This window comes from Tachysurus vachellii, chromosome 16 (genome assembly GCF_030014155.1).
Source record: "Tachysurus vachellii isolate PV-2020 chromosome 16, HZAU_Pvac_v1, whole genome shotgun sequence".
Taxonomy (NCBI): Eukaryota; Metazoa; Chordata; class Actinopteri; order Siluriformes; family Bagridae; genus Tachysurus; species Tachysurus vachellii.
Window position 1 is genome coordinate 8,143,183 of NC_083475.1, and position 24,387 is coordinate 8,167,569.

The 24,387-nt window shown below is 41.5% G+C and overlaps 1 protein-coding gene across 1 annotated transcript in view; it reads left to right on the plus strand.

Annotated features, from left to right (window-relative positions):
- Positions 1-22,513, plus strand: part of lrig3 (leucine-rich repeats and immunoglobulin-like domains 3) — a 25,196-nt gene extending 2,683 nt beyond the window's left edge. The window contains exons 2-18 of the mRNA XM_060889740.1: positions 2,406-2,480; positions 10,003-10,131; positions 13,146-13,289; positions 13,386-13,529; positions 13,651-13,794; positions 14,921-15,064; positions 16,543-16,623; positions 16,740-16,811; positions 16,931-17,002; positions 17,397-17,560; positions 17,819-18,148; positions 18,359-18,640; positions 19,238-19,711; positions 19,882-20,040; positions 20,185-20,325; positions 20,604-20,798; positions 21,594-22,513. Coding sequence (XP_060745723.1) covers positions 2,406-2,480; positions 10,003-10,131; positions 13,146-13,289; positions 13,386-13,529; positions 13,651-13,794; positions 14,921-15,064; positions 16,543-16,623; positions 16,740-16,811; positions 16,931-17,002; positions 17,397-17,560; positions 17,819-18,148; positions 18,359-18,640; positions 19,238-19,711; positions 19,882-20,040; positions 20,185-20,325; positions 20,604-20,798; positions 21,594-21,850 — 3,007 coding nt within the window. The 3' untranslated portion in view covers positions 21,851-22,513. The remainder of the gene's footprint in view (positions 1-2,405; positions 2,481-10,002; positions 10,132-13,145; positions 13,290-13,385; positions 13,530-13,650; positions 13,795-14,920; positions 15,065-16,542; positions 16,624-16,739; positions 16,812-16,930; positions 17,003-17,396; positions 17,561-17,818; positions 18,149-18,358; positions 18,641-19,237; positions 19,712-19,881; positions 20,041-20,184; positions 20,326-20,603; positions 20,799-21,593) is intronic.
- The last annotated feature ends 1,874 nt before the right edge of the window (positions 22,514-24,387 follow it).

Here is a 24,387-nt window from a genome sequence, read left to right on the forward strand (position 1 = left end):
TTTTACTCTAAGCCCATTATTTCTGCCGAATTAGCAGCTAAGTCCAAGTAGCGAAGCCATTAAGGAGCTTCTCAGTGTGGATCTGATTGTGTAACTCTCACAGGAGGAGAAAGAGAGAGAGAGAGAGAGAGTTACAGAGTGAGAGGGAGGAAGGGAAAAAGAGGGAGGAGAAAACTACACACATTTAACATTTGTGAAGTGAATAATAGAAAGCGACAACGAAGGTCCTCAGTACCGTGACTTAAAAATTATAGATGTACTGACTTAACGGAAGGCGTAGACGTCTTGATGCACTAACATGTCGGACCTAAACATTTTCCCTGACCTTATTTTACAGTTAAAGTCTTAATACTTCACTTTAAACATAAGTGCCAGAGGTGACGCACCGATCTGATACCGAGTACCAGCATCGGCGCAGCTCGATTCTGATGTTCACATAAACAGAGTACCTGATTGCGGAAAGCGTCGGATCAGTGAATCTCTAGACGCCTGTATGTGATTTCAATCTAGAAAGTAAGAAGCACGAGTGTAAGGTTTCTGTTCCCCAAATTGAACTGTTATAATTTACCAGGAGTGGGATTCAGTTTGGAAATTATGATGTGATTTTTTTCCCCCCCTTCTTTCATTAGATTTTATTATATCTGTGTCACCCAAGTATGATAGATTTCCTCCACCATGGAAGACAGTTTAAGAGAAGAGGTTTGAGATCAGTGGTTCTGCTTTTACTTACATACTGAACTATATTAAAACCTTTAAGGAAAATATATAAAATTGAAACAAAGCTGTCGCTGGAACGTTTCTTCTTCATTTTGGAACATCTTCTTCATGTTCAACATGGATTTCATTTTAGAGAGAAAAAGGAATCAGATTCCACTTTAAGATGTTCGTAACAACTTCTGGATCAGAGCCTGGAAGGAATTTGTGATCTAGCTAACATTCGCCTTGTTTCTGAACACGAGATCCCGGTTGTCTCATCATAACAAGCTCTTTTGCACTTCACAGCAGCATCTAGTGGCCTGGACCGAAGTGGAAGTGTACACACAGCAGGGTCCTTATCTGATCCACTTATGACATGGATTTACAGAGGAAGTGCAGCTGCGATAAACAAACTGTGTTATCTGCCTCTGTCTGTACACCTAAGCAGTCTCTAGCGACAAACTAGGCCGTATACTGACGTATAGAAGAAGAGCAGCCGGTTAGAATTACAAAAAAAAAAGACACAGAAAAACGGTAATCCAGCCGATCCCGGCGAGTCTCGTCAAGCATCAAAAAAACGAAACTAGCTTAAGGAGGGGGGCACAAAAAAAAAAAATACACCCCACCACTAGCACCACATGGGTATGGAAATTGAAGGCGGTGCTCGTTCTTGCTGCATTGTGAATAGATTAAGAGTTGTTACTTTTCCCCCCTACTTCGTGCCGCTGCTGATTGAGACCAGATGGCACCACAGCGGAGATCGAGCACAACGTCAGGAAAATCCAGCACCATTTTTTCTGAGCACAGATTCCTTCTCGCCTCGCCTCGCCTCGCCTCGCCAGCCCTCCACGAGGCCCCCTTTCAGCTCGTCCTCACTGCAGTAAAACATTCGCTCTCTTCACCGTTGTCACCTGAAGAAGCGAGATCTAATCCGGTTTGACATCTAAGTTTCAGTATTATCTAAATAACTTTCGCACTAAACACTAAAGACGGTTGCAGTACCGGACGATACCGCAAGAAATCGCGTATTTCCTCCCCGCCGACGATTCCGACAAAGATTCCGATTGAGGTTTGCTGTAAAGCGAGCAGTTTGCGGTTTAGAGCCTGAGCAGAAAATCAAGACAGCAATAACGTTCAGCAGTATCAAATAGCGTTGTCGCTTAAACTGCAGCTTAACAAGCGCCGCTCAGACCAACGCAACGCAACTCTTTTTTTGTCGCTGTTGTTTTGAACAGAATTACACAAACGGGTAACACATGAAACTTATTACAGGAAACCTATAATTTTGCCGTTCGATGTATCGGTGTGTAATTTTGAAATTTGGTGAAAAGCAGATAACGAGAACACAACTCAGAACACGTTATAGGGGTGTGAATGTAAATGCTTTCGCAGGCCCTGATATCCATGATATCAATCAAATTCGACGCTAGTCCTCGCTCGTCTTGGTTCCTAAATGTTGATTAAGCACTGCAACAGTTGTCCCATGTGTGTTTGAGTAAGTAACTAATGTGTGCAGCGTGTGCTAGTGTGTGCGATGAAAGGCTCCATGCTGTGATGCATGCCTGTCTCTGATGAATGCCTTTCCTCTCAGGGATCTGAGCCATAACAAATTACCAACACTCCCCGAAGCACTGTTTTCCCGACTGCACCACCTAACTTAAACGCACGCACGCACGCTAACCTGACATGACCTCTTGTTTGCGTTGCAGAAAGCTGGACAACAACGAGTTGGAGATGATGCCGGATTTCGGCCCTTATTCTGCCAACATCAGCGCTCTTATTCTGTGAGTATGCTTCTGTTATTGATTTCTGCTGTGCACTTTTTCAGTTTGTTTTTTTGGGGGTTTTTTTGGGTCACGTGACGCTCGTGCATCGGTTGGTGAATATGCAAATGAAGCAGTATCATTACAGCTGGTCAGGTGTTGTGTGTTTTAGACTTGGTTTGATTGGTTTAGATTGTTGACTCATTCAGCTTTCCCTTAATCTTAGCAATGCTTTAAATTATGGTGACTTTAGAATCATAGGAACTGAAATGAATTTACTTACAATGGAATTCTGTTGCTACATCATTTAGCTTCTCTCTCTCTCTCTCTCTCTCTCTCTCTCTCTCTCTCTCTCTCTCTCCCCCCCCCCTCTCTCTCACACACTCTCACCCCCCCTCTCTCACACACACACAATATCACTCTCTCTCTCTCCCTCTCTCTCTCACACTCTCTGTCCCTCTCTCTCTCTCTCTCACACTCCCTCTCTCTCTCTCTCTCTCACTCCCCCCCCCTCTCTCTCTCACACACTCTCACCACCCTCTCTCTCACACACACTCTCACTCTCTCTCTCTCTCTCTCTCTCTCTCACACACTCTCTGTCCCTCTCTCTCTCTCACCCCCCCCCCCCCCCCCCCCCACACACACACACACTGCTTCACCTCCGTTTGTGTACCGCCAGGAACAGACGAGTAGCACATTTCTGCACGCTCCCATGCAGGTGTAACGTGCATGATTTCACCTACATATTGAAGAGAAAAAGAAATCGATACAAAGCTTGAAAACATCAGCAGGTTGAAGGCCTCGAAGACATTTTTATACAACCGGATATCGAGTCACAGAGTCGGGCTGCGGATCACAACACCGGTTAGAACGACGGTTTATCTGTGCCGTGAGACGTGACCGAAAAACACGTCAGAAATTTGAGCGTGTGCACGTGAATGTGTGAGAAAATGTGTGTGTGACCGTACGTGTATTTGTGAGCGTGTGTGTGTGCGTTTATATTTACACTTATGGCATTTGGCAGCCGGAATGATCCAGAGCGATGTACAAAAGCGCACAACCTTTCGATCAGTAGTCCACCGTCTTAACCCCCGAGCTAGCACTTCTATATAGGTCTCATTTCTAAGACAAGAAGAGAACACGTCTCGTTGGGGCCGTATGAGCGTATGTGATAGAGTTTAGGGCAGGATATAACGTCTAGCCTTTGACTCTGAGTCTTCATGTTGAGACGTGAACTACCGCTGAGAGCCGGTCAAGTGCAGACTCGCATGGATCTGCTTTACACACACACACACACACACACACACACAGAGTATCTGTTATGTGCAGGTGTGTATGAGGAAATAGCTGGCTCTGGAAACGTCCCTTACTGGGTAATTTAGCATGCTCACTTTTCACTAGGGCTTTTTCAGATCTCTTCTAGTGAGTCTTTTCTTTCAGGCATTTGGAAATTCATTTGAACTTTTTATAACATTTGGATGTTTTTAGAAAAGGGTCAATGTCACACCATCCAGATGTTGTTTAAGGACCGACCCCCCCCCCATAACCCCCCCCCACCACCACCACCACCACCACCACCACCGGTTTTCCTATGATGTCTGATTGTTTTTGTTGAATACTTTACCACACACAGTCTTTTAAATATCAGCGCATTTATAAAGCACCGTCAACGATCGATCAGCGATCCCTTTTTTTTTCCTGCAAGGTTTGTGTGCGCGTGTGTGTGGTATTTCGTCCTGGAAGGAGAACAGAAGTTGGCAAAGCCATCTGATGACTCTGTCTTCTGCAGTGGCGCCTGTAATAAGAACCGTACCGCTGTGAGCCAACAGAAAATAGTGTGAGCACTTGACTGTGTGTCAAAGAATATACACATAGCCAAATGTAAACGTTAAAGCTCCCGGCAAGAGGGCTTCAAAAGTTAGCAAAAATCTTGCCGATTATAAAGATCATCAACGGTTGATTAAAGAAAATACACATCCAAATATCCGTCTAATTCTTAGTTAAAAGCTGTAATTTTCTGCCTGATCGGGGCATATCAGATCTCCAGGCTCTCTCTGGAGACTCGTGAAAAGCGCTAGTGTTCGAGAAGCCACGAAAGTGTGTCTCTGCTGCGTCTGTATCTGGCGTTCACATATTGCATCTGGAGTAAAAAGGTGTTTCTTCGGTCATTTAACCGTCTGCTAGCACATGCTGGTGAGCAGCTTATTAACCTCTTTGGGCTGTAAGGTTTTGCAGAAATCAGATTTCAGCCAGATCAGATTTGTCTACTTATGAATGCAGTGAGATTTTTATCTTGCACCTGAAAGAGAAAAACAGAAACCAGAGCCTGAGCTTTTTTCTGTCTGTGTACAAATATCAAATACGATCCACAGTAAATTAGTTCAAACCGGCACAACAGCGCTGATTCACGGCCCTTTCACCTGCCTTTAAAACCCCACTGTAAGATACAGGCTCTTGTCATCACATGACCGCTTTAGTTTCTGTGCAAAAAAAAAAAAAAACGAAATCCCGTCATTCTTTTCTTCTACAGTCGCTGCTTAATTCACCGCAGAAAAGAACTAGTATTAAAAAGCTAATTAAGCTAATAAGCTAACACAGACTGTATGTATATCTCACACACTCGTACAGCTAAATTCTAATATTTACGAATGTAATGTTTCATCACATTCGGGCATCTTAAAATGCTACAAAATTGCTAATAAATTAATAATGTATTAGTTAGTAATGAGTCTCAAATCATTAGATAGTTGTGGTGGAACATGTAAATGCTTCATTCTTAAAAGGTGCTTATTATTATTATCATTATTATTATTATTATTATTATTAGTAGTAGTAGTAGTAGTAGTATTAATATAATTATTATTACTATTATTATTATTAGTAGTAGTAGTAGTATTAATATAATTATTATTACTATTATTATTATTTTTTTTTATTATTAATATTAATAATATAATTATTACTACTATTATTATTATTAATATAATTATTACTACTATTATTATTAGTATTTTTAGTAATATTAATATTAATAATATAATTATTACTACTACTATTATTATTATTATTTTTTTTTATATTATTTTTATTAATATTAATATACGTATTACTACTATTATTATTATTTTTTATTATTATTATTATTATTATTTATTATTATTATTATTATTATTATTATTTTTATTATTATTATTTTGCCCTGATTCTAATGGAATGATAGAGTAAAGCTAGCCTGTTTGGCAGTACAAGGCCCTCCGACCAAATTCCATACAAATTGTTCAGATTGTTTATGTATCACTGATGATTGAATTGCTCCCAGCTGTTGAGTTATCAGCGTTTGTTTTTTCTCCAGGCTTCTGGGTCAGGCAAGTCGACGAGAGCTGCCGCTATGTCTGCCTCAATGTTTAAATAAGAACTAAGTGGCATTCGATACTCCAGCATGTCTCCCTCCCCCTTCCTTGCCTCGTAAAACCCACTGAGAAAAGGGGAGGTGAAAAAAAAGGGAAAAGAGTGAAAAATTGCATGGGGGCTTGGGCAGGATCCATATCTCTAGCTGTCTCATTAATTCTTTTTGCAGACGTGATCCTGACTTCATTGGGAAAGTATGCTGAAATTGTTTCATATGGAGGTGTGAGTGTGTGCGAGTGTGTGTGCGAGTGTGTGTGCGAGTGTGTGTGTGTGTGCGAGTGTGTGTGCGAGTGTGTGTGTGTGCGAGTGTGTGTGTGCGAGTGTGTGTGTGCGAGTGTGTGTGTGCGAGTGTGTGTGTGCGAGTGTGTGTGTGCGAGTGTGTGTGTGTGCGAGTGTGTGTGTGTGCGAGTGTGTGTGTGTGCGAGTGTGTGTGTGTGCGAGTGTGTGTGCGCGAGTGCGTGTGTGTGTGCGAGTGTGTGTGTGTGCGAGTGTGTGTGTGTGCGAGTGTGTGTGTGTGCGCGAGTGTGTGTGTGCGAGTGTGTGCGCGAGTGTGTGTGTGTTCGAGTGTGTGTGTGTGTGCGAGTGTGTGTGTGCGAGTGTGTGTGTGCGTGTGTGTGTGTGTGTGTGTGTGTGTGCGAGTGTGTGTGTGCGAGTGTGTGTGTGTGTGTGTGCGCGAGTGTGTGTGTGTGTGTGCGCGAGTGTGTGTGTGTGTGCGCGCGTGTGTGTGTGCGCGCGAGTGTGTGTGTGCGCGAGTGTGTGTGTGTGCGCGAGTGTGTGTGTGTGCGCGAGTGTGTGTGTGTGTGCGAGTGTGTGTGCGAGTGTGTGTGTGTGTGTGTGCGAGTGTGTGTGTGTGTGTGCGAGTGTGTGTGTGTGTGCGAGTGTGTGTGCGAGTGTGTGTGTGTGTGCGCGCGTGTGTGTGTGCGCGCGTGTGTGTGTGCGCGCGAGTGTGTGTGCGTGCGAGTGTGTGTGTGCGTGCGCGAGTGTGTGTGCGTGCGCGAGCGTGTGTGTGTGCGTGCGCGAGTGTGTGTGCGTGCGCGTTCGCGAGTGCGTGCATGCGCGAGTGTGTGTGTGTGTGCATTCTGAGTAAGAAAATGATTTGCTTTTAAGAAGGAAAAAAGAATCAGTCTACCCAGGCATCGTAGAACCTATTATAAGACGTACAGGTGATATATGAACGAAGTATTCTGTGTGTATAAATATCACCTTAAATGTCCACAATGTCTTATTTCTCTATAGAACATCTTCCTGAGGATTTCAGCACTAAGACTTCTTTCACTGCAGCTGCCTTTAACAACTACTAAAAATGCGCTTGAAGACTTTTAAAAAAAAAATTTTTTGCATTTCAGTAACGTGTGAAAACAGAGGTAGCTCGGGCCGTCTGGCCGCAGCCTGAAACCATTCGAGTAATGATGCGTAACAAGCTTATTTGCCAAAAATTGGGTGAACAAATTTGAAGCGTGCATTTTCAAGACACAATGCGGCGCTTGTCTGTGTGCTCCCTGGGCTGGAAGGAGTGGGAGATTAAGAGATAAGGCAGTCTGGGACTCACTCACACACATCTGTACTTACCGATGTTGGTGTTTGAGAGAGCAGAATAAGGCGGGTTGGGGGTGGGGTCTGTAAGACAGAGAACACGTGATGTAGAACAGACAATGTGAACGGTGTTGAGCAATTAGATTCGTCCATTCCAGGAGCTAGAGATCAGGTCCTGGAGGTTATTATGAGATCAGCATTGCTAATCATGAGCTATAATGGGTAGTAATCAGTGCTACATAGAGACAAACCTGGAACTCTCTGGGGAAAGTTTCACCACAGACTCTCTGCGTATCATAAAGCCAAGTAAACTCAACTGTCTTCTTTTCCAAAGGCAAATTCTAGGTCGTGTTGTCCCTTAGTGTAGTGTTGCTTTGCAGAAAGGCAATTCTAGAAAACCCCGATCACTAGAGCTGTGTGAATATTCAGTGGTGCACAAGAAAAGAAGAAATGGAAGATCTTCAGCCGTACAATGAACAGTGACATCCAGAACTGCACACATCACATAGTTAATGGTGTAAAGTGGTACACCAGAACACTGACCTACTCTCCATGAGCTCTTTATAATGAACACTATACTAATCCTGGGCTGAGCCTCGCTTGGTTCTGAAAACAGCCACAGTTCTACATTTCACACACAAGATGCAGGAAACAGTCGTTAGAGATTCTGCTTTACGTTGACACGACTGCGTCGCACAATTTTTTCCGTTGCACTTTTATGCTGTGAATCACCAGTTTTGCCACAGGACTTCTACCGGATTCAGATCCGGTGACTGGAAAGCCGACCGAAGAACACTGATCTGAACTCATTGGCATGTTCATGAAACCATGTTTAGATGATTTTTCCTTTGTGACATGGTGCATTTTCATGCTGCAGTTGAAAATGGTACATTGTGGATGCACATGGTCAGCATCAATACTCACATAGACTGTGGTATCCAAACATTCCTCACACCATTACACCACCTCCACCAGCCAGGGTGAGTCCGTGGATTCATGCTGTCGACTTCAAATTCTGAGCATATCCTCAGTGCATCTCAGCAGTAATAGAGAGATAGAACTGGAACCCAAAGTGGTCTTCGGCTGTTGCGGCTCATCACCCTCGAAGTTCTTCATGTTGTGCATTCTGAGATGCTTTTCTGTTCATCGCAATACAGAGTGTTTATCTGAGTTACAGTATTATTTGTTTTGTGTCGACTTGAACCAGTCTGTCTATTCTCCATCGACCGCTCTCATCAACAATGTGTTTCATTCCACAGAACTGATGCTTACTGGATGTGTTTTTTTTTTTGTTTTCTTTTTGATTGCACTATTTAAGTTGTGTGTGAAAAATCCCAGGTAATCAGTTACAGAAATACTTAAACCAGCCCATCAATCATGTCAAGGTCAAAATCATTGAGATCATATTTTTGCCCATTCTTATGGTGTTTGTGAACATTACATGGAGCTGCTGGCCTGTATCTTTGGTATAGAGATGTGTGTGTGAGTCTGGTTTTTTTTTTCCCACACTTTTTGCTAAAAGAGTACATACAATATCAATACACTCTTCTACAGATTTTAGTAGTAGAAATTTTTAAAATGTGCATAAAAACAAGTGAGTGGAAATCCCAGGTAATGGAATCAATGTTTTTGAGGCCCAGGTGGCCCTTTTCTTTTCTTTGCCTCCCTCTGGCCCCTGAAAGAAAAACTGGAAAATCAGGATGCAGGCCAGCATCCAGTGTGTAAGGTGAAAACGGAGCCCCAGGTGGTGTGACGGTGGTGCATGTGAAAGCCCTGTGCAAATCTGCACACAAAAGCTTAGCTTGTACCCTTTTCTTTGGGTGGCTTACTATTGCTGACAGCCAGGAGGGGTTTCTTTTTTTCTTCTTCTTCTTTTGAACAAGAGAAGAAACGGTGGAGGGGTGTATGGCTGCAGGGGAAACGGGTCTGGGTCCTAGAGTGTACTAGATATAAAGAAACGGAGCTTCAAATTGTGTAAGCGAGTCTCCACAAGGGTGTTCAACTGAAGGCAAATAGATGATCCTGATGTGAGCCTGTTTTCACTTAAGTGTATGCGTATTAATGGGATCACTGAGTGTAACACTGTGTTTAAGCAACACCCTTCAGTCCTCTCTCTCTCTCTCTCTCTCTCTCTCTCTCTCTCTCTCTCTCTCTCTCTCTGACACACACATATATACAAAGACAGCACAGTGCAGTCTCTGTTTATAACAGAGGTAGCTCATGCACTGCAATTTAGAAGGCGTGCAACCCAGGAAATTGCCGGTCTTGGCCAGGGCATGCTTTCACTGAGGGAATGCTATTCATTGACCAAGTAATTGGCAGTTTTTTAAACACCTTGTAAGTAATTACCTTATAAACAAAATAACATGCCACTCAGACATTCAGCTGTTTTGACCTGTTGCATAGAATATTGACATGGGGCTCAGTGTACACACACACACACACACACACACACACACATACAGAAATGCATGGAATTCTCCGAGTGCACGTCTCAGGCTGTTATGATCTGCAGGAAGGTTGAAATGAGACCGCTGACTGTCACTGCATAAGTCTGAGTGGAAATATAATAATTAATTTATCCCGCTTAATCTGTTCTCAGATCTAATAACAAGATCTCAAGCATATCACCAGAACAGCTCAGACCACTGTCTGCCCTGGAGACCCTGGACCTCAGCAATAACAACTTGGTGGACGTGAAGGGATTCCCATCTCTCCCTCTGAAAAACTTGTGAGTAGTTTGTCTTTCAATGGACACTCGTGCAAGCGCGCACACACTCACACACACACACATACACACCTCTCATCAAGGAAACGCAGTGTTCAGTAAATACAGCAGAAGTGCTAGACATGTAACGGTGATAGTTACTCACCACAATAGTCTGTTTATAATATAATTACATTACATATGTAAAATGTTTTTGTTATTTTCTTGTTTGTCTTTCAGTGTGCTCATACATCAGCACAATTTAAACTACTTACTTATTTTACAGTTCAGATTTTCAGGATTGATAATTTTGCAGAATTGTTATTTTAACAATGCAGAAAGCTTTAACAGTTTTGCTGTACTTACTGTGTGATGCTACATTTTTCATATAAAAATAAGTTTCTGCAGTCTATCATATACCGTCGTATGCAAAAGTTTAGGAACCCCGACAATTTCCATGATTTTCATTTCTAAATATTTGGGTGTTTGGATCAGCAATTTTCATTTTGATCTATCAAATAACTGAAGGACACAGTAATATTTCAGTAGTGAAATGAGGTTTACTGGATTAACAGAAAATGTGCAATATGCATCAAAACGAAATTAGACAGGTGCATAAATTTGGGCACTCTTGCCATTTTGTTGATTTGAATACCTGTAACTACTTAGCACTGTTTAACTGGAACACACAATTGGTTTGGTGGCTCATTAAGCCTTGAACTTCATAGACAGGTGCATCCAATCATGAGATCCAAACGTGGTCCTGAATCAGACCCAAATCTGATTTTTTCCAAAGTGGCCGCAGTGTGAACAACCAAGGCGGATTTGATGCGACCTTTACGTCAATCTACATCGACATTCGTCACAATTATGCGCCGGCGAGTACGCACACAAACGTGACTACGCCTACAAAATGGATCAAATAATCAAATGTTGCCCTCGACATCCGAAAATTTTCACAACACTGCGTCTCTGTGCTGCCATTACACAAACATTTAGAAAGAAAAGCGAAAATGCTTACTTCCTCCATAACCTCGCCAACTTTAGCGCAACGGCGTGCTGCGTGTGACGTCATTGTTATTGTTCGTTTGCGCATGCGGGTCAGTTCGAAACAGCAAACAGTTCACACTGGTATCTGATATAGGCCACATTTTAAAAGGTAATCTGAACAGCCAAAAAAAAAAAAAATCAGATCTGAGCAAAATATCCGAATTGAGCATTAAGACTTGCAGTGTGAACGCGGCTTTTGACTCTCCTCTGGAGTGGCAACATTGAGGCCTCAAAACAACTCTCAAATGACCTGAAAACAAAGATTGTTCAACATTATGGTTTAGGGGAAGGCTACAAAAAGTTATCGCAGAGATATAAGCTGTCAGTGTCCACTGTGAGGAACATAGTGAGGAAATGGAAGACCACAGGCACAGTTCTTGTTAAGGCCAGAAGTGGCAGGCCACGTAAAATATTGGAGAGGCGAAGGATGGTGAGAGGTCAAAAACAGCCCACAGACCACCTCCAAAGACCTACAACATCAACCTGCTGCAGATGGTGTCACTGTGCATCGTTCAACAATTCAGCGCACTTTGCACAAGGAGAAGCTGTACGGGAGAGTGATGTTAAAGAAGCCTTTTCTGCACACACACAACCAACTGAGTCGCTTGATGTACAAACGCACATTTGGACAAGCCAGCTTCATTTTGGAATAAGGTGCTGTAGAGTGATGAAACACAGATTGAGTTATTTGGTCATAACAAGGGGCGGTTATGCATGACGGCAAAAGAACACAGCATTCCAAGAAAAACACTTGCTACCCACGGTAAAATTTGGTGGAGGTTCCATCATGCTGTGGGGTGTGTGGCCAGTGCCGGTACTAGGAATCTGGTTAAAGTTGAGGGTCGCATGGATTCCACTCAATATCAGCAGATTCTTGAGAATAATGTTGAGGAATCAGTCAACAAGACAACGACCCAAAACACTGCTCAATATCTACTCGGGCAATTATGCAGAGGAACAAGTACAATGTTCTGGAAATGGCCATCACAGTTCACAGACCTGAATATCATTGAACATCTGTGGGGTGATTTGAAGCGGGCTGTCCGTGCTCGGCAACCATCAAACCTAACTGAACTGGAGATGTTTTGTAAGGAGGAATGGTCTAAAATACATTCATCCAGAATCCAGACACTCATTACAGGCATCTAGAGGCTGTTATTTCTGCTAAAGGAGGCTCTACTAAATATTGATGTGATTTTTCTGTTGAAATATTACTGTGTCCTTCAGTTATTTGATAGATCAAAATGCTGATCCAAACACCCAAATATTTATAAATGAAAATCATGGAAATTGTCAGGGGTTCCTAAACTTTTGCTTACGACCGTAACTGATTGTTACTGTCAACAAGGCTGTGGTGTAAATGCACTCAGAAGAATGCTGTTTGAGAACGGCATTAAACACATAAATCTTTTAATGAATCGTGTCGTTCCTATTGTAAAGTACACAAAAGGTTTTTCTTCCTATGTAAAGGAACCTTTAGAGGAACTTGGAGTCTTAATTGAAGGAATGTTATATGGATGAAATTCTGATCAAAACTTAAAGCAAGCTGCTTGGTGAGCTTACCGTGCTTTAAGGAGCGTGCATCTATTTACCAGAACCATTCTAGGTTTATTTATTCCACTACTTCACATATGGACAGCCATGAAAGCCATGTTATTAAATTAAGCCAAGTTTGGCATTATTGGCATAACATGGGCTATTCATTCAATAAAATGTTGTGCTGTAGTATAATGTTAGTGCTTGTTTCCTCTTTTTTGCTTTGTTTTTAAACCGCTTCGTGCGCACGTTACATCGTATTGCAGTTGACAGAAAAAATGTGGCTTCAGTCATCGACCCTGAATACAGCCCTGTGAGTGCAGAAATAGTTTGCTGCCCCTTAACAGGATTATAATTCACTCTGTCGAAGTGAAGAAACTTTTCCTTGAGGCATTTTAGCAAAAATCCTAATATTGATGCTAAGCAAAGCTCCATATTTATGTTTTGCTCAGGTACATGAATAACAACCGCATCTCCGTGCTGGAGCCGGACTGCTTCAAGAATCTGTCCGACACCCTGCTGGTGTTGCGACTGAACAGGAACCGTCTGAGCTCCATTCCTGCCAAGACCTTCCAGCTTGACAACCTTCAACACCTGTAAGTGGCCCGGTGCATATTACACATGGGAAAGATCCAGAGATCCTCACTGTGCATTCCACCTTTGTTTAACATTTCGCTGGCTGTGTTTGGCAGAGATCTGAGCAGGAACCGGCTGCGACGAATCAAAAGCTTGACCTTCAACGGCCTTCATGCTCTCCGCTCTTTAAATATGCAGAGGAACAGCATCGTACGTCTGTTGGACGGAGCATTTTGGGGCCTCAGCAAAGTGGAAATTCTGTGAGTGCAGGTTTCTCTTTAGAACTTAATAAAGCTGAGGGAAATGAATAAATAAATCATTAGTGCATGCTTGTGAGATGGAGAATATTCTATGTTTAATATATTGTCTGTGTGTGAGCAGGCAAATGGAGCACAATAACCTGACCGAAGTGAGTAAAGGTTGGCTGTACGGGCTGTCATCTCTACAGCAGCTACATCTGGCTCACAACGCCATCAGTCGCATCAAAGCCGACCCCTGGGAGCCCTGTCAGAAACTTGCTGAGCTGTAGGTCTCATTTCTTTCTTTTCTTTTCTTTTTTTTCATCTAATTTTTTTTATTCGTACTCTAAAGCAAGGGCAAATCCTTAAATGGAAGATAGAGGAATAGAGATGGGGAGTTTCTTGCTTTAGGAAACAGGTCAATGATCTACAGTAGTGTTGTTTTTAGTCGTGATCTGTTATGATTTGTTATCAGATTACTAAAAGTCAGCTGAGTTTTTGAATCCTTTTGAATCCTTTTCTTTTTTACTGTTTTCTTTTTAATTCTGGGAAATTAAACAATTAAAAAATGTCAAGTTCCCACAGCAATTTTAATCAACTAAATCCGAAAAAGTTCTAGTTACTTATTTTTTATTTTCCCAATATATATTTTTATATATATATATATTTTTATATATATATATATATATATATATATATATATATATATATATATATATATATATATATATATATATAAAAGTATATAAAGTATATATATATTTTTTTATTTAAAAAGTGGTATTTAAGCCTTGTTCAGTGTGCTTTGGCTGAGCAAAGGTTGCCATGATATATAGCAGATCTTTTATGAGTGCACTGAACCATACCATCCATGCATCATTTTTAAAGCAATTTATGCATTTTGAAATAAAAGTATTAAAGAAAAACTAGCAATTATGAATAATTTATACTTTGGATGTTGTCATCTAGTTTAATGTAACATAAAATCCTTTAAGCACACATCTTTACTGTTAGAATACATACACAGATTAGTAAGACTCTTAATTTAATCGTCTTTGCCAACCACCGGATCTGAGATATACTGTATGTGTGTGTATATATATATATATATATATATATATATATATATATATATATATATATATATATATATATATATATAATTTTTATTTTATTTTTTTACTTCATTTGTTTTTTCATTGAATATCTTTAATCTCTTTTTTTTTTTGCTGACTTTTTTTTGCTGACAAACAATTTTTATCTTAGTTTTCATCAATAAAATGAGACATAACAGCTTAAATTTTTCCTAGACCGTGTAAAATGTCCAACGCCATGTTATATTGGTAGGTGTACAAATGTCTGATTTGTTGCTCTGATGTACAATGTCTGATTTGTTGCTGTGTATATTTTAGTGACCTCAGCTCCAATCAGCTGGTGCGCCTGGAGGAGGGCAGCTTCATGCGCCTGACTGAGCTCAAGCAGCTCTCTATTGGTTACAACCAGGTCAGCTTCATCGCCGACGGAGCCTTCAGAGACCTTACTCGTCTGCACACGCTGTAAGTACAGCAGATTAGATACAGAGACAGACCTGGCGTCACACCACACACGCTCTAAACACCGGGGCTTGGATATTAACGGTCGTCCGTCTTGTTACAAATCACCTACAAATCACCTACCTCCTCTGAGCGACTTGTGTGTAATAAGGACTGGAAGTCTTAAACTGCCTACCAGGATTAGGACCGTTAACAGGGGTGGGCTTTTAAAATGACCATTTTTTGTTATTCATTTCTTTTAAATCAGTTTTGATTCAGCAGTGACTTTAACTTGAAAAGTTAAGACAATGGAAAAGTAAGTTTTTTGAAACTCCAATTAGCTTCAATGAAATTAGCGTAAATATTTACCTCAGTGAATAGAGAAAGTCTTTTTGACAAAAGTCAAATCAACACAATAACTGTAGCAGCAGCAGCAGCAGGACATCTCGCTGCTCATCTGCAGGACAAGTCTTTCTTTCTTTTCTGTCATTTCACCTTGCCGAAGTTTGCTAGCTCAGTAAATTTCTGTGGTGTTCGTTCAACTGCAGAAACTCAATAGTCCCCTCCCCCACTTACCTCTCTTCTCTTCTCTGGGCTTTCTTAAAGCTGTGTGTCTGTGTGTGTGTCTGTGTGTGTGTCTGTGTGTGTGTCTGTGTGTGTGTCTGTGTGTGTGTCTGTGTGTCTGTCTGTGTGTGTGTGTCTGTGTGTGTGTCTGTCTGTGTGTCTGTCTGTGTGTGTGTCTGTGTGTGTGTCTGTCTGTGTGTCTGTCTGTGTGTCTGTCTGTGTGTGTGTCTGTGTGTGTGTCTGTGTGTGTCTGTGTCTGTGTGTGTCTGTGTCTGTGTGTGTCTGTGTGTGTGTGTGTCTGTGTGTGTGTGTCTGTGTGTGTGTCTGTGTGTGTGTCTGTGTGTGTGTCTGTCTGTCTGTCGGTGTGTCTGTCTGTCTGTTGGTGTGTGTGTGTGTGTGTGTGTGCGCGCGTGTGCGCGTGCGTGCGTGTGTGCGTGCGTGAGTGCGCGTGTGCGCGTGAGTGCGCGTGTGCCCCCACTTCCCTCCCTATCCCACTCATTTGTAACCAGGCTCGCAGGGGAGGAAACTAGCTATTTGAACGTAGTTAAAGGGGTGAAAGGGAGGGTTATGGGACAAAACAGCAGTCTTACCTCTTTTAAAGAATAAATGTAAGGCATCAGAGGATAATTAAAGTGAAATTTCACATATTACCTTCCTTAACGATTAATTATTTTAACATCAGGACTAAGATGAAGATGGTTTAAATATGTGTTTTACTGTTCCATCGACTGAAGTTATTGGCTATGGTCTAGCCAACATTTTTACAGAAGTATTGCAAGAATTATGATCATTGTATTATTATAGACTTCTTAAACACTTAAACGCAAGCTAAAGATTTCTGTGTCCTATTTTTTATATGCACGCAAATACAGTGACTTGAGCACCACACAGCAAGTTGAGTTTTGTTTTAATTGGCAGTTTTTCTCTTCTATTTAAAGGAATCTGGAATATAATGAGATTTCCTGGACCATCGAGGACATGAACGGACCCTTTTCTGCCCTGAACAGTCTTCGAAATCTGTGAGTTCCTGTTGCGTACGCTGCGCTAAAAAGTCTTGGAATAATAACAAATAATAAACGCAGACTGTGAAGGTTTTCGAAGCAATAAAGTAGATCTTTTCTTTTTGCTTTTTTAGATTTCTTCAAGGGAATCAGATTCGATCTGTTACCAAGAAGTCTTTCACAGGACTGGACTTGCTGGAGCGCCTGTGAGTACTCAGAGCAAACGTAGATGACTCGCTTCTGTCCGAAGTCTCTTTTAAACAGCTCGAGTCTTCTTTGTATTTTAACATCGCTGTTGTTTTGTTTTCTTTTTCTTTTAACACAGTGACCTCAGCAACAATGCCATCATGTCAATTCAAGGAAATTCCTTCTCCCAGATCAAAAAACTAGAAGAATTGTAAGTGATGAATGAATTTTTTTTTCATTTCATTTCACCTTAATTCAGATCTGTTTGGTAATATCTTGTTTTTGTAAAGTAGAAACCTCGGCACATCTTTTTGTCGAATTGATCGATTATAAGGAAATGTCCGACATGCAGCGAGAAGGCGGACGACTATTTTGACTGTTGTCTTTATAATGAAATGGCTTCAGTGTGATAGTTTGTTGGTCTAAATCGGCCTAAATTGACAGACAATTGGTTCAACTGTTGGTTGGAAAAAGAGAAAATAGGAAAGTTTGTATAGGAGACTAGGTTTGTATGTCAGACTTAAACCAAATTCTTTTCTACCCCGTTCTGTTTCCTGCACCGAACGTGTGCTTACGCTCTCTCTTTCCATTTTGTGCTCGGCCAGGCACCTGAATACATCGAGTCTGCTCTGTGACTGCCAGCTGAAGTGGTTCCCACTGTGGGTGGCAGAGAACGCCTTCCTCTCCTTGGGCAATGCCAGCTGTGCCCATCCACAGCCACTGAAGGCCAAGAGTGTCTTTACGGTCAGCCAGGACGAATTTGTGTGTGGTGAGTCGGTGCCTGGTGCACATTTTCCATGCGTGTTCTACCTGACCGAGCATGAGGTCTTCTTTCCATGGTGGAAAATTCATCATGGAAGATATTTCGTAATGGATGACTCCAAACAACTTATTTAACCAAAGAATAACACTGACTTGTCAGGATTTGAATCGTGCTTGCTGAAAAGCTAAACTATAAGCTGACATTTGTTCAACTTTTATCTTCTGTATTTCACTAAAACCTTTTCACCGTTTCCTCCATGAACAGCTGATTTCCCCAAACCTCAGATCACGCTTCAGCCTGAGACACAGTCAGCCATCAAAGGCACCAACGTGACCTTTGTGTGCTCGGCAGCCAGCTCCAGCGACTCACCCATGACCTTTGCCTGGAAGAAGGACAATGAGGTACTGAACAATGCAGAGATTCACAACCAGGCTCATCTTCGAGCACAAGCGGGTGATGGGAGCCAGGTTACCGAGTACACCACCACACTGCAGCTGCGCCATGTGGAATCTTCCAGCGAGGGCAAATACCAGTGCGTCATCTCTAACCACTTCGGCTCCACCTATTCCACCAAGGCCAAACTTACTGTTCATAGTAAGTGATATATGATTACTGCAGACGTTTCTATGCATTTCCACAAAGCTAATATATGTATTTATAAAAAGAAAACGAATTATTTCTTCATGCAATATTTTTGAGTCAGTTAGATAGCATTTGAATTATGTTTGCAATAAGCAGTAGCGTCACCATGGTTTCCTTTTTTTCTTCATTTGACTAATCTCGTACTATCACCGTCTTCATCAGTGCTGCCTTCCTTTACCAAAATCCCTATGGATCTCACGGTGCGTGTTGGAGCCACGGCGCGGTTAGAGTGCGCCGCTACCGGCCATCCGACTCCTCAGATTGCCTGGCAGAAAGACGGAGGCACCGACTTTCCAGCTGCAAGAGAACGACGGATGCACGTTATGCCCAGCGACGCCGTCTTCTTCATTGTGAAAGTGAAAACGGAAGATATCGGCGTGTACAGCTGCACTGCCCAGAATACAGCTGGAGCTATATCTGCTAATGCCACATTAACTGTGCTAGGTAAGAAATTTAGAAGCAGGTAATACAAGCAAATGGACATCTGATGATATAAAAAAGACTAAAACCATTTAGGCTTCTCAGGATTTTAACAGACTTGCCACAAAGGACAAACAAATGTTAGTGTTTGTCTAACAAATGTCTACCTTTTATAAACTCCTATTATATGTCTCTGGTTCATCGCTGGCTTGACAACACAGTAAAGGATGGAAGCCTGCCCTTCTTTCATACCAGCGGTTGTGCCAAAATGCTGTGCCAAAGCTGACCTCACAGCTCTGAATTTGAATTAATTTCAGGCTTTCCAGAATGACTTGACATAGCACAAGTGCTTTTTTTTTTTACTGAGTCAATTATAGTACATTTTAAATATTCACAATTTGTACCTAATGTTTGAGTGTGACAGATTATTACAGTATTTTAAATATTCGCTAGTCTGACTGGATAGCTGCTTCTTGTTATGTGTTTTTTTGAAATGCTTTAATCATCTTAAAATGGCAAAATGTTCGAGAAGTAAATTTTATGTTTGTTTAGCTTGAAAATGATTCAGACTTGGTGAACAGCCTGGCCTCACATATGGTACCGTTTTTTTGTTTTTCCCAGAAATGCCCTCCTTCCTGCGGCCGCTGACGGACCGCACCGTAGCTAGAGGCGAGACAGCCGTGCTGCAGTGCATCGCAGGTGGTAGTCCTCCGCCACGCCTCAACTGGACCAAGGATGACGGGCCGTTAGCATTGACCGAGCGCCACTTCTTTGCTGCTGGAAATCAGCTCCTGATCATCGTGGATGCAGCAGAGGCTGATGCTGGGACTTACACCTGTGAGATGTCTAACCCGCTGGGCACAGAGAGGGGAAATGTGCGCCTGGCTGTCTTGCCAAACCCTAACTGTGAGTCAAACCAGGCAGGTGCAGGAGCACTAGGGCCAGTCGGCAGTGGATCAGAGGAGGACGGCTGGACCACAGTAGGCATCGTCATAATTGCTGTAGTGTGCTGTGTGGTGGGCACGTCACTAGTGTGGGTGGTCATCATCTACCACACACGTCGGCGCAACGAGGACTGCAGCGTCACCAACACCGGTCAGTACCAAGCAATGCACATAGCTTCAATGCTAAGGGATAAGATTTTACATACAGAATGAAGTATTTTATGTGTATATGTTAAATTACTAATATTACTGTGTCTTACACTTACACTATATTTTGTGTGTGTGGGTGGCTTAGTGATCTGTTCTTGTTGCCCTTTACAGACGAGACCAATCTGCCGTCAGACATTCCTAGCTATCTGTCCTCTCAGGGAACGCTAGCAGAGCGCCAGGACGGCTACGTGCCCTCTGAGAGCGGAAGCAATTACCAGTATGTGAGTTCTTCCATGGGAGGATTTTACCTGCAGCCTAAGGACATGAAAGGTATTGCACCTGATTAGTTTGTTTCACGAATAAACAATAAATAAATGGTTTGTGGAACAAATGAATGTGAAACAGTGTGAATGAATGGTGGGAACAATCGAGAGGCGGTTTTGTAACATTGGCTTTTATTGTTGATGCCCACAGGTGTGTGTCAGCTAGACACAGGAAGTGAAACAGACATGGAGGCGGCCATTGACCCTCTCCTTTGCCATTTCCAAGGGCCAATCGGCACACTGCTGAGGAGGGGAAACCTGTATGGCCCAGAGCCCACCGAGACGTACACAGGTGAGACACATGGGTGTAAAACACTGGATTTAAGGTTTTTTATTTGTTTTGGGGTTTTTTTGGTTAGTGCAGTTGCTTGTTGGATAGAAAAAATGATAAGATTAAAATAATAGTTAAACATGTCTAGGATTCTCATTGGATATCCGTCACCTCGTTCTTTTTTTTTCTTCCGTTCAGCTTTTTTGTTACGCTCTTGGCAGAAGTAAAAATGGTTAAATAGTCGAGCAGACTTTTCTCCACTGTGCTCATGTCTTCATGTTTCTCCTTTTATCCTCCAGGCTGCACCATAGATCGGAGGCTCATGTGCAGAGATTCGTACAGCCCCTCACTCGCCAGTTTAAAAAAGAGAGATTGTTGCACGTACGCTCCGTCGCTGTCCTCGGACCCTTGTGACCACGTGAGCACCGGGATGCTGGTACAGCGTGAGGGCGGAGAATGTGTCCAGTCACAGTTGCCTTCCGCCTCCTATATGGGTGAGATTAAAAAAACATAATCATATTGTCCATATTTGCATTCAAAATGTAGATTTCTGCAAACAACAACCAAGTGTCTCATCTTGTTGTACTTAAAAGGTCTTGGCAGCTCTGATATGAGTATCAGTCAAATAAACACCTTAGAAGCAGTGATCTTTTTTCTTCTAATAGATAGGTGGGAGGATTTCTGAGTGTGTGTATAGGATAATGATCATCCTCACATAGTATAGGGTATCAGTATATACATTTGTGTAGCTGTTGTTATGGGCTACATGCACTCAGGGCGTTGACGTGTTTATGGCATGAAGTCTTGATTCTCCAGTAACACTATTTCAATTTGGCTATACACCTTTCTCCAGCTTACTAAAAGGAGCTTTGTAAGGGTTCTAATATGAACACATATGATGGCACCATTGCCCTTGTAGTGGATGAGCAGAAATGACTTTCTATGATAGCTGTAATCATGTTCATTGCACGTGAGTGGAAGAGGGCTTTGTCTGTATTTGTGTTATCACACAGAAAGCTGCAGAAAATCTTCTGTAATTTATAAAAATGGCAAAGCTCCTCTAAATCTCATGGAGTTTGCTTCATTTTTATCTTCCATTTCTGCAATCGTGAAATCCTGGAAGAACCGATTTGTCTAATTATATTGTTAAGATTCCTAGAAAAAGATCTAGAATGTTTTTTCTGTATTTTGTGGAATATATATATATACATATATATTTTCCCCTGATTTTACACTTTAAGGTTATTTCCAGCTCTGATGACGTGATTTGTTTCTATTTGCTTCATCAGGTACTTTTGGTAAAGCACCATGGAGGCCTCAGCAGGAGCTTTACCCTAGCCTCTGCCCGTCAGTCTCTCACAAAGCACCAACACTTCATGAAAACCTCTATACAGCCCTGGATTATGACTCCGAGCACGAGGAGGACCTTACGGCTCATTCTTTTTCCCAGAATCTAAAGCTGGACCCAGACAGCAGCATGTACGAGCTGCCGTTTGACAGCAGCAGGACAGTGGAGAGCTGCCTGAGCTCTCAACCCTGTTCATAGCATCACAGGCAGCCAAACAGACTGCACACTCCAGTTATTTAAAAAGAATTCTACCTCAGCTTGGACGCTTGTTGTGCACGCTGGTTTTGAATGTAAAAGGTTAAAATGAGGAATCCTTCTTCCAAAAGATTGAAACTGATCCTTTTTTTTTTTTTTTTTTTTTTTTTTTAATAAAATATATCCATTGTTACTTTTGTACAAAAACAGATATCAAAGGTTTATATATACGTTTTATAAAATATTTTATTTTGTAAATTAACAGTGTAAATAGGATCCATTATTTTGCATCTTTTTTTTTTTTTTATTGGAAGATTGTTGTCATAAACAGATGCGAGTCAAATAATCAAAACAAACATAAGGGAATAGCAATGGCTGGTCCACGTCTTCTACACAAAGACAACTTTGTGTTTCTGTGCAATGGTTGTAAATGACAGCACAATGCTTTGTGGGTACTCTTTCTACTAATAATATGGCTAGTGGTATTTTAGGATTGACTTTTAGCTCTCTGTTCCTTGAGACTTTGTTTAAAAAATTATGTATTCAAGCAACTAATACAACGTTTGACCCGTTTCTATTTGTAAGTCTATGTAGTTATCAATGCTTTTTTTTTTTTTTTGCTACAAGTAAAGCACCCTTTTGCACACATCACTCTTTGATAATAAAACATGTGCTGCTACACAGTCAACAAACTCCTCTGACTTCATTTGTTCCTTTGTCCGTACAACTAGAACACGTGTCACGTCTGATTTATAGAGCAAGTACGGAAAAGACTTTACTAATGGATTATTCCCATAGTGGTTCCTGGAGCACGATGTCGTGTTTTGATGTTGTTAAGGACAGCATGACATGTTTCAGCTGATTTTCCTCACCTTTGTTTGGACTTGGTGTTGAAACGGTGGTTGTGAGGTTTATTAGTTTCTCCCAAGTTCCACCACAGACCACTAAACACAGCCATACGCTTCACTGTTCAGCTCCACACCTGGTAGCCCAAACAAAGTTTAAATCTTTAAACAGTGTGCATAAGAAACCGTGTGAGCGAGAGAGTTCATCACACCTGCTGCAGTACCACGGTGGGCTTTGTGAGTTCTTCTCTTTGGAAATGTGTGGCTTTAATTACAGACCTTTGTGCTGGTACAGGTCTTGGTAACATTTTCATTTCACCTCAGATTTCTCGTGTTTTCTTTTCTATCAGCTGTAAACCTTAGGCTTTGCACAATAAGCAGATAAATGGTGGATTTAGATTAGACATCCATTTTCTGTTTATAGCAGGCTGTAACAAACTACAGTAGAACAAACTGTCGTAGAAAGGACATTGTTTACAATTACATTGTTTCCTGTCCAGTGTCACCCAAATGAGGCTGGATTCCCTTCTGAGTCTGGTTCCTCTCAAGGTTTCTTCCTCATATCATCTAAGGGAGTTTTTCTTTGCCAATGTCACCTCAGACTTGCTCATTAGGAATAAATGTTGAAATAAATAGTCATTCAATTTTAAACTTTTTAAACTTTAGCATTTTTATTCAATTTCTGGGGAAGTCGTGGCCTAATGGTTAGAGAGTTTCACTCCTAACCCTAAGGTTGTCAGTTCGAGTCTCGGGCCGGCAATACCACGACTGAGGTGCCCTTGAGCAAGGCACCGAACCCCCCCCAACTGCTCCCCGGGCACCACAGCATAAATGACTGCCCACTGCTCCGGGTGTGTGTTCACTGCTGTGTGTGTGCACTTTGGATGGGTTAAATGCAGAGAACGGATTCTGAGTATGGGTCACCGTACTTAGTCGTACGTCACGTCTCTTTATGTCACGTCACTTTCTATTTCTGTAAAACTGCTGTCAGTTGATTAAAGTACTATACAAATAAATTGAATTCAATTAAAATTGTTTCCATTTGCTGCATTCTAATGATCAGGATTTCACCTTGTATATCAGGTACGTTTTTTCATTTTTTTTTTTTTGTTATATGTTTAACAGGAATTATGCTCGGCTTTTCGGATCAAAGTTTAATTGAACAATTTCATATATTTTCTTTCGATCAGTTAATCATTTATGGTTTCTACATATACCAGAGAATAGATAGCACCAAACAATAACTTCGAACCATGCAACCAGAACTGATTTTAAGATGTAAAAAAAATGTCAAAAAGTGAGATTTTATTGATAAGCTATGTGACATTTTTATTAACAAGTGATGGCAGACCATACAAGGCATTGTTCATGCAACATTCTCTGAATCTTGAACAGTGGTGGGAAAATCTTACTGAATAAATCATGGAATGATTTGAAGCAAACAGACAATTCTAAGAAAAAACTATCAAAAATATCAGAATGCATTGTTAGACTCTACTGAGGTATGTACTGAATTTGGGACTAATAATCCTCCATCTTGTGTGAATGTGCTGTTTATCCACATCCAAAGGCAAACGCAATGCATATACTATACATCATAAAAAGGCAGACTGTGAGTTTTGTTTAACAAATTTTTCACCCCAAACTCATCTTCTAACACATTTCAATTATGTTGAATCCATAAAAATAAAAAGA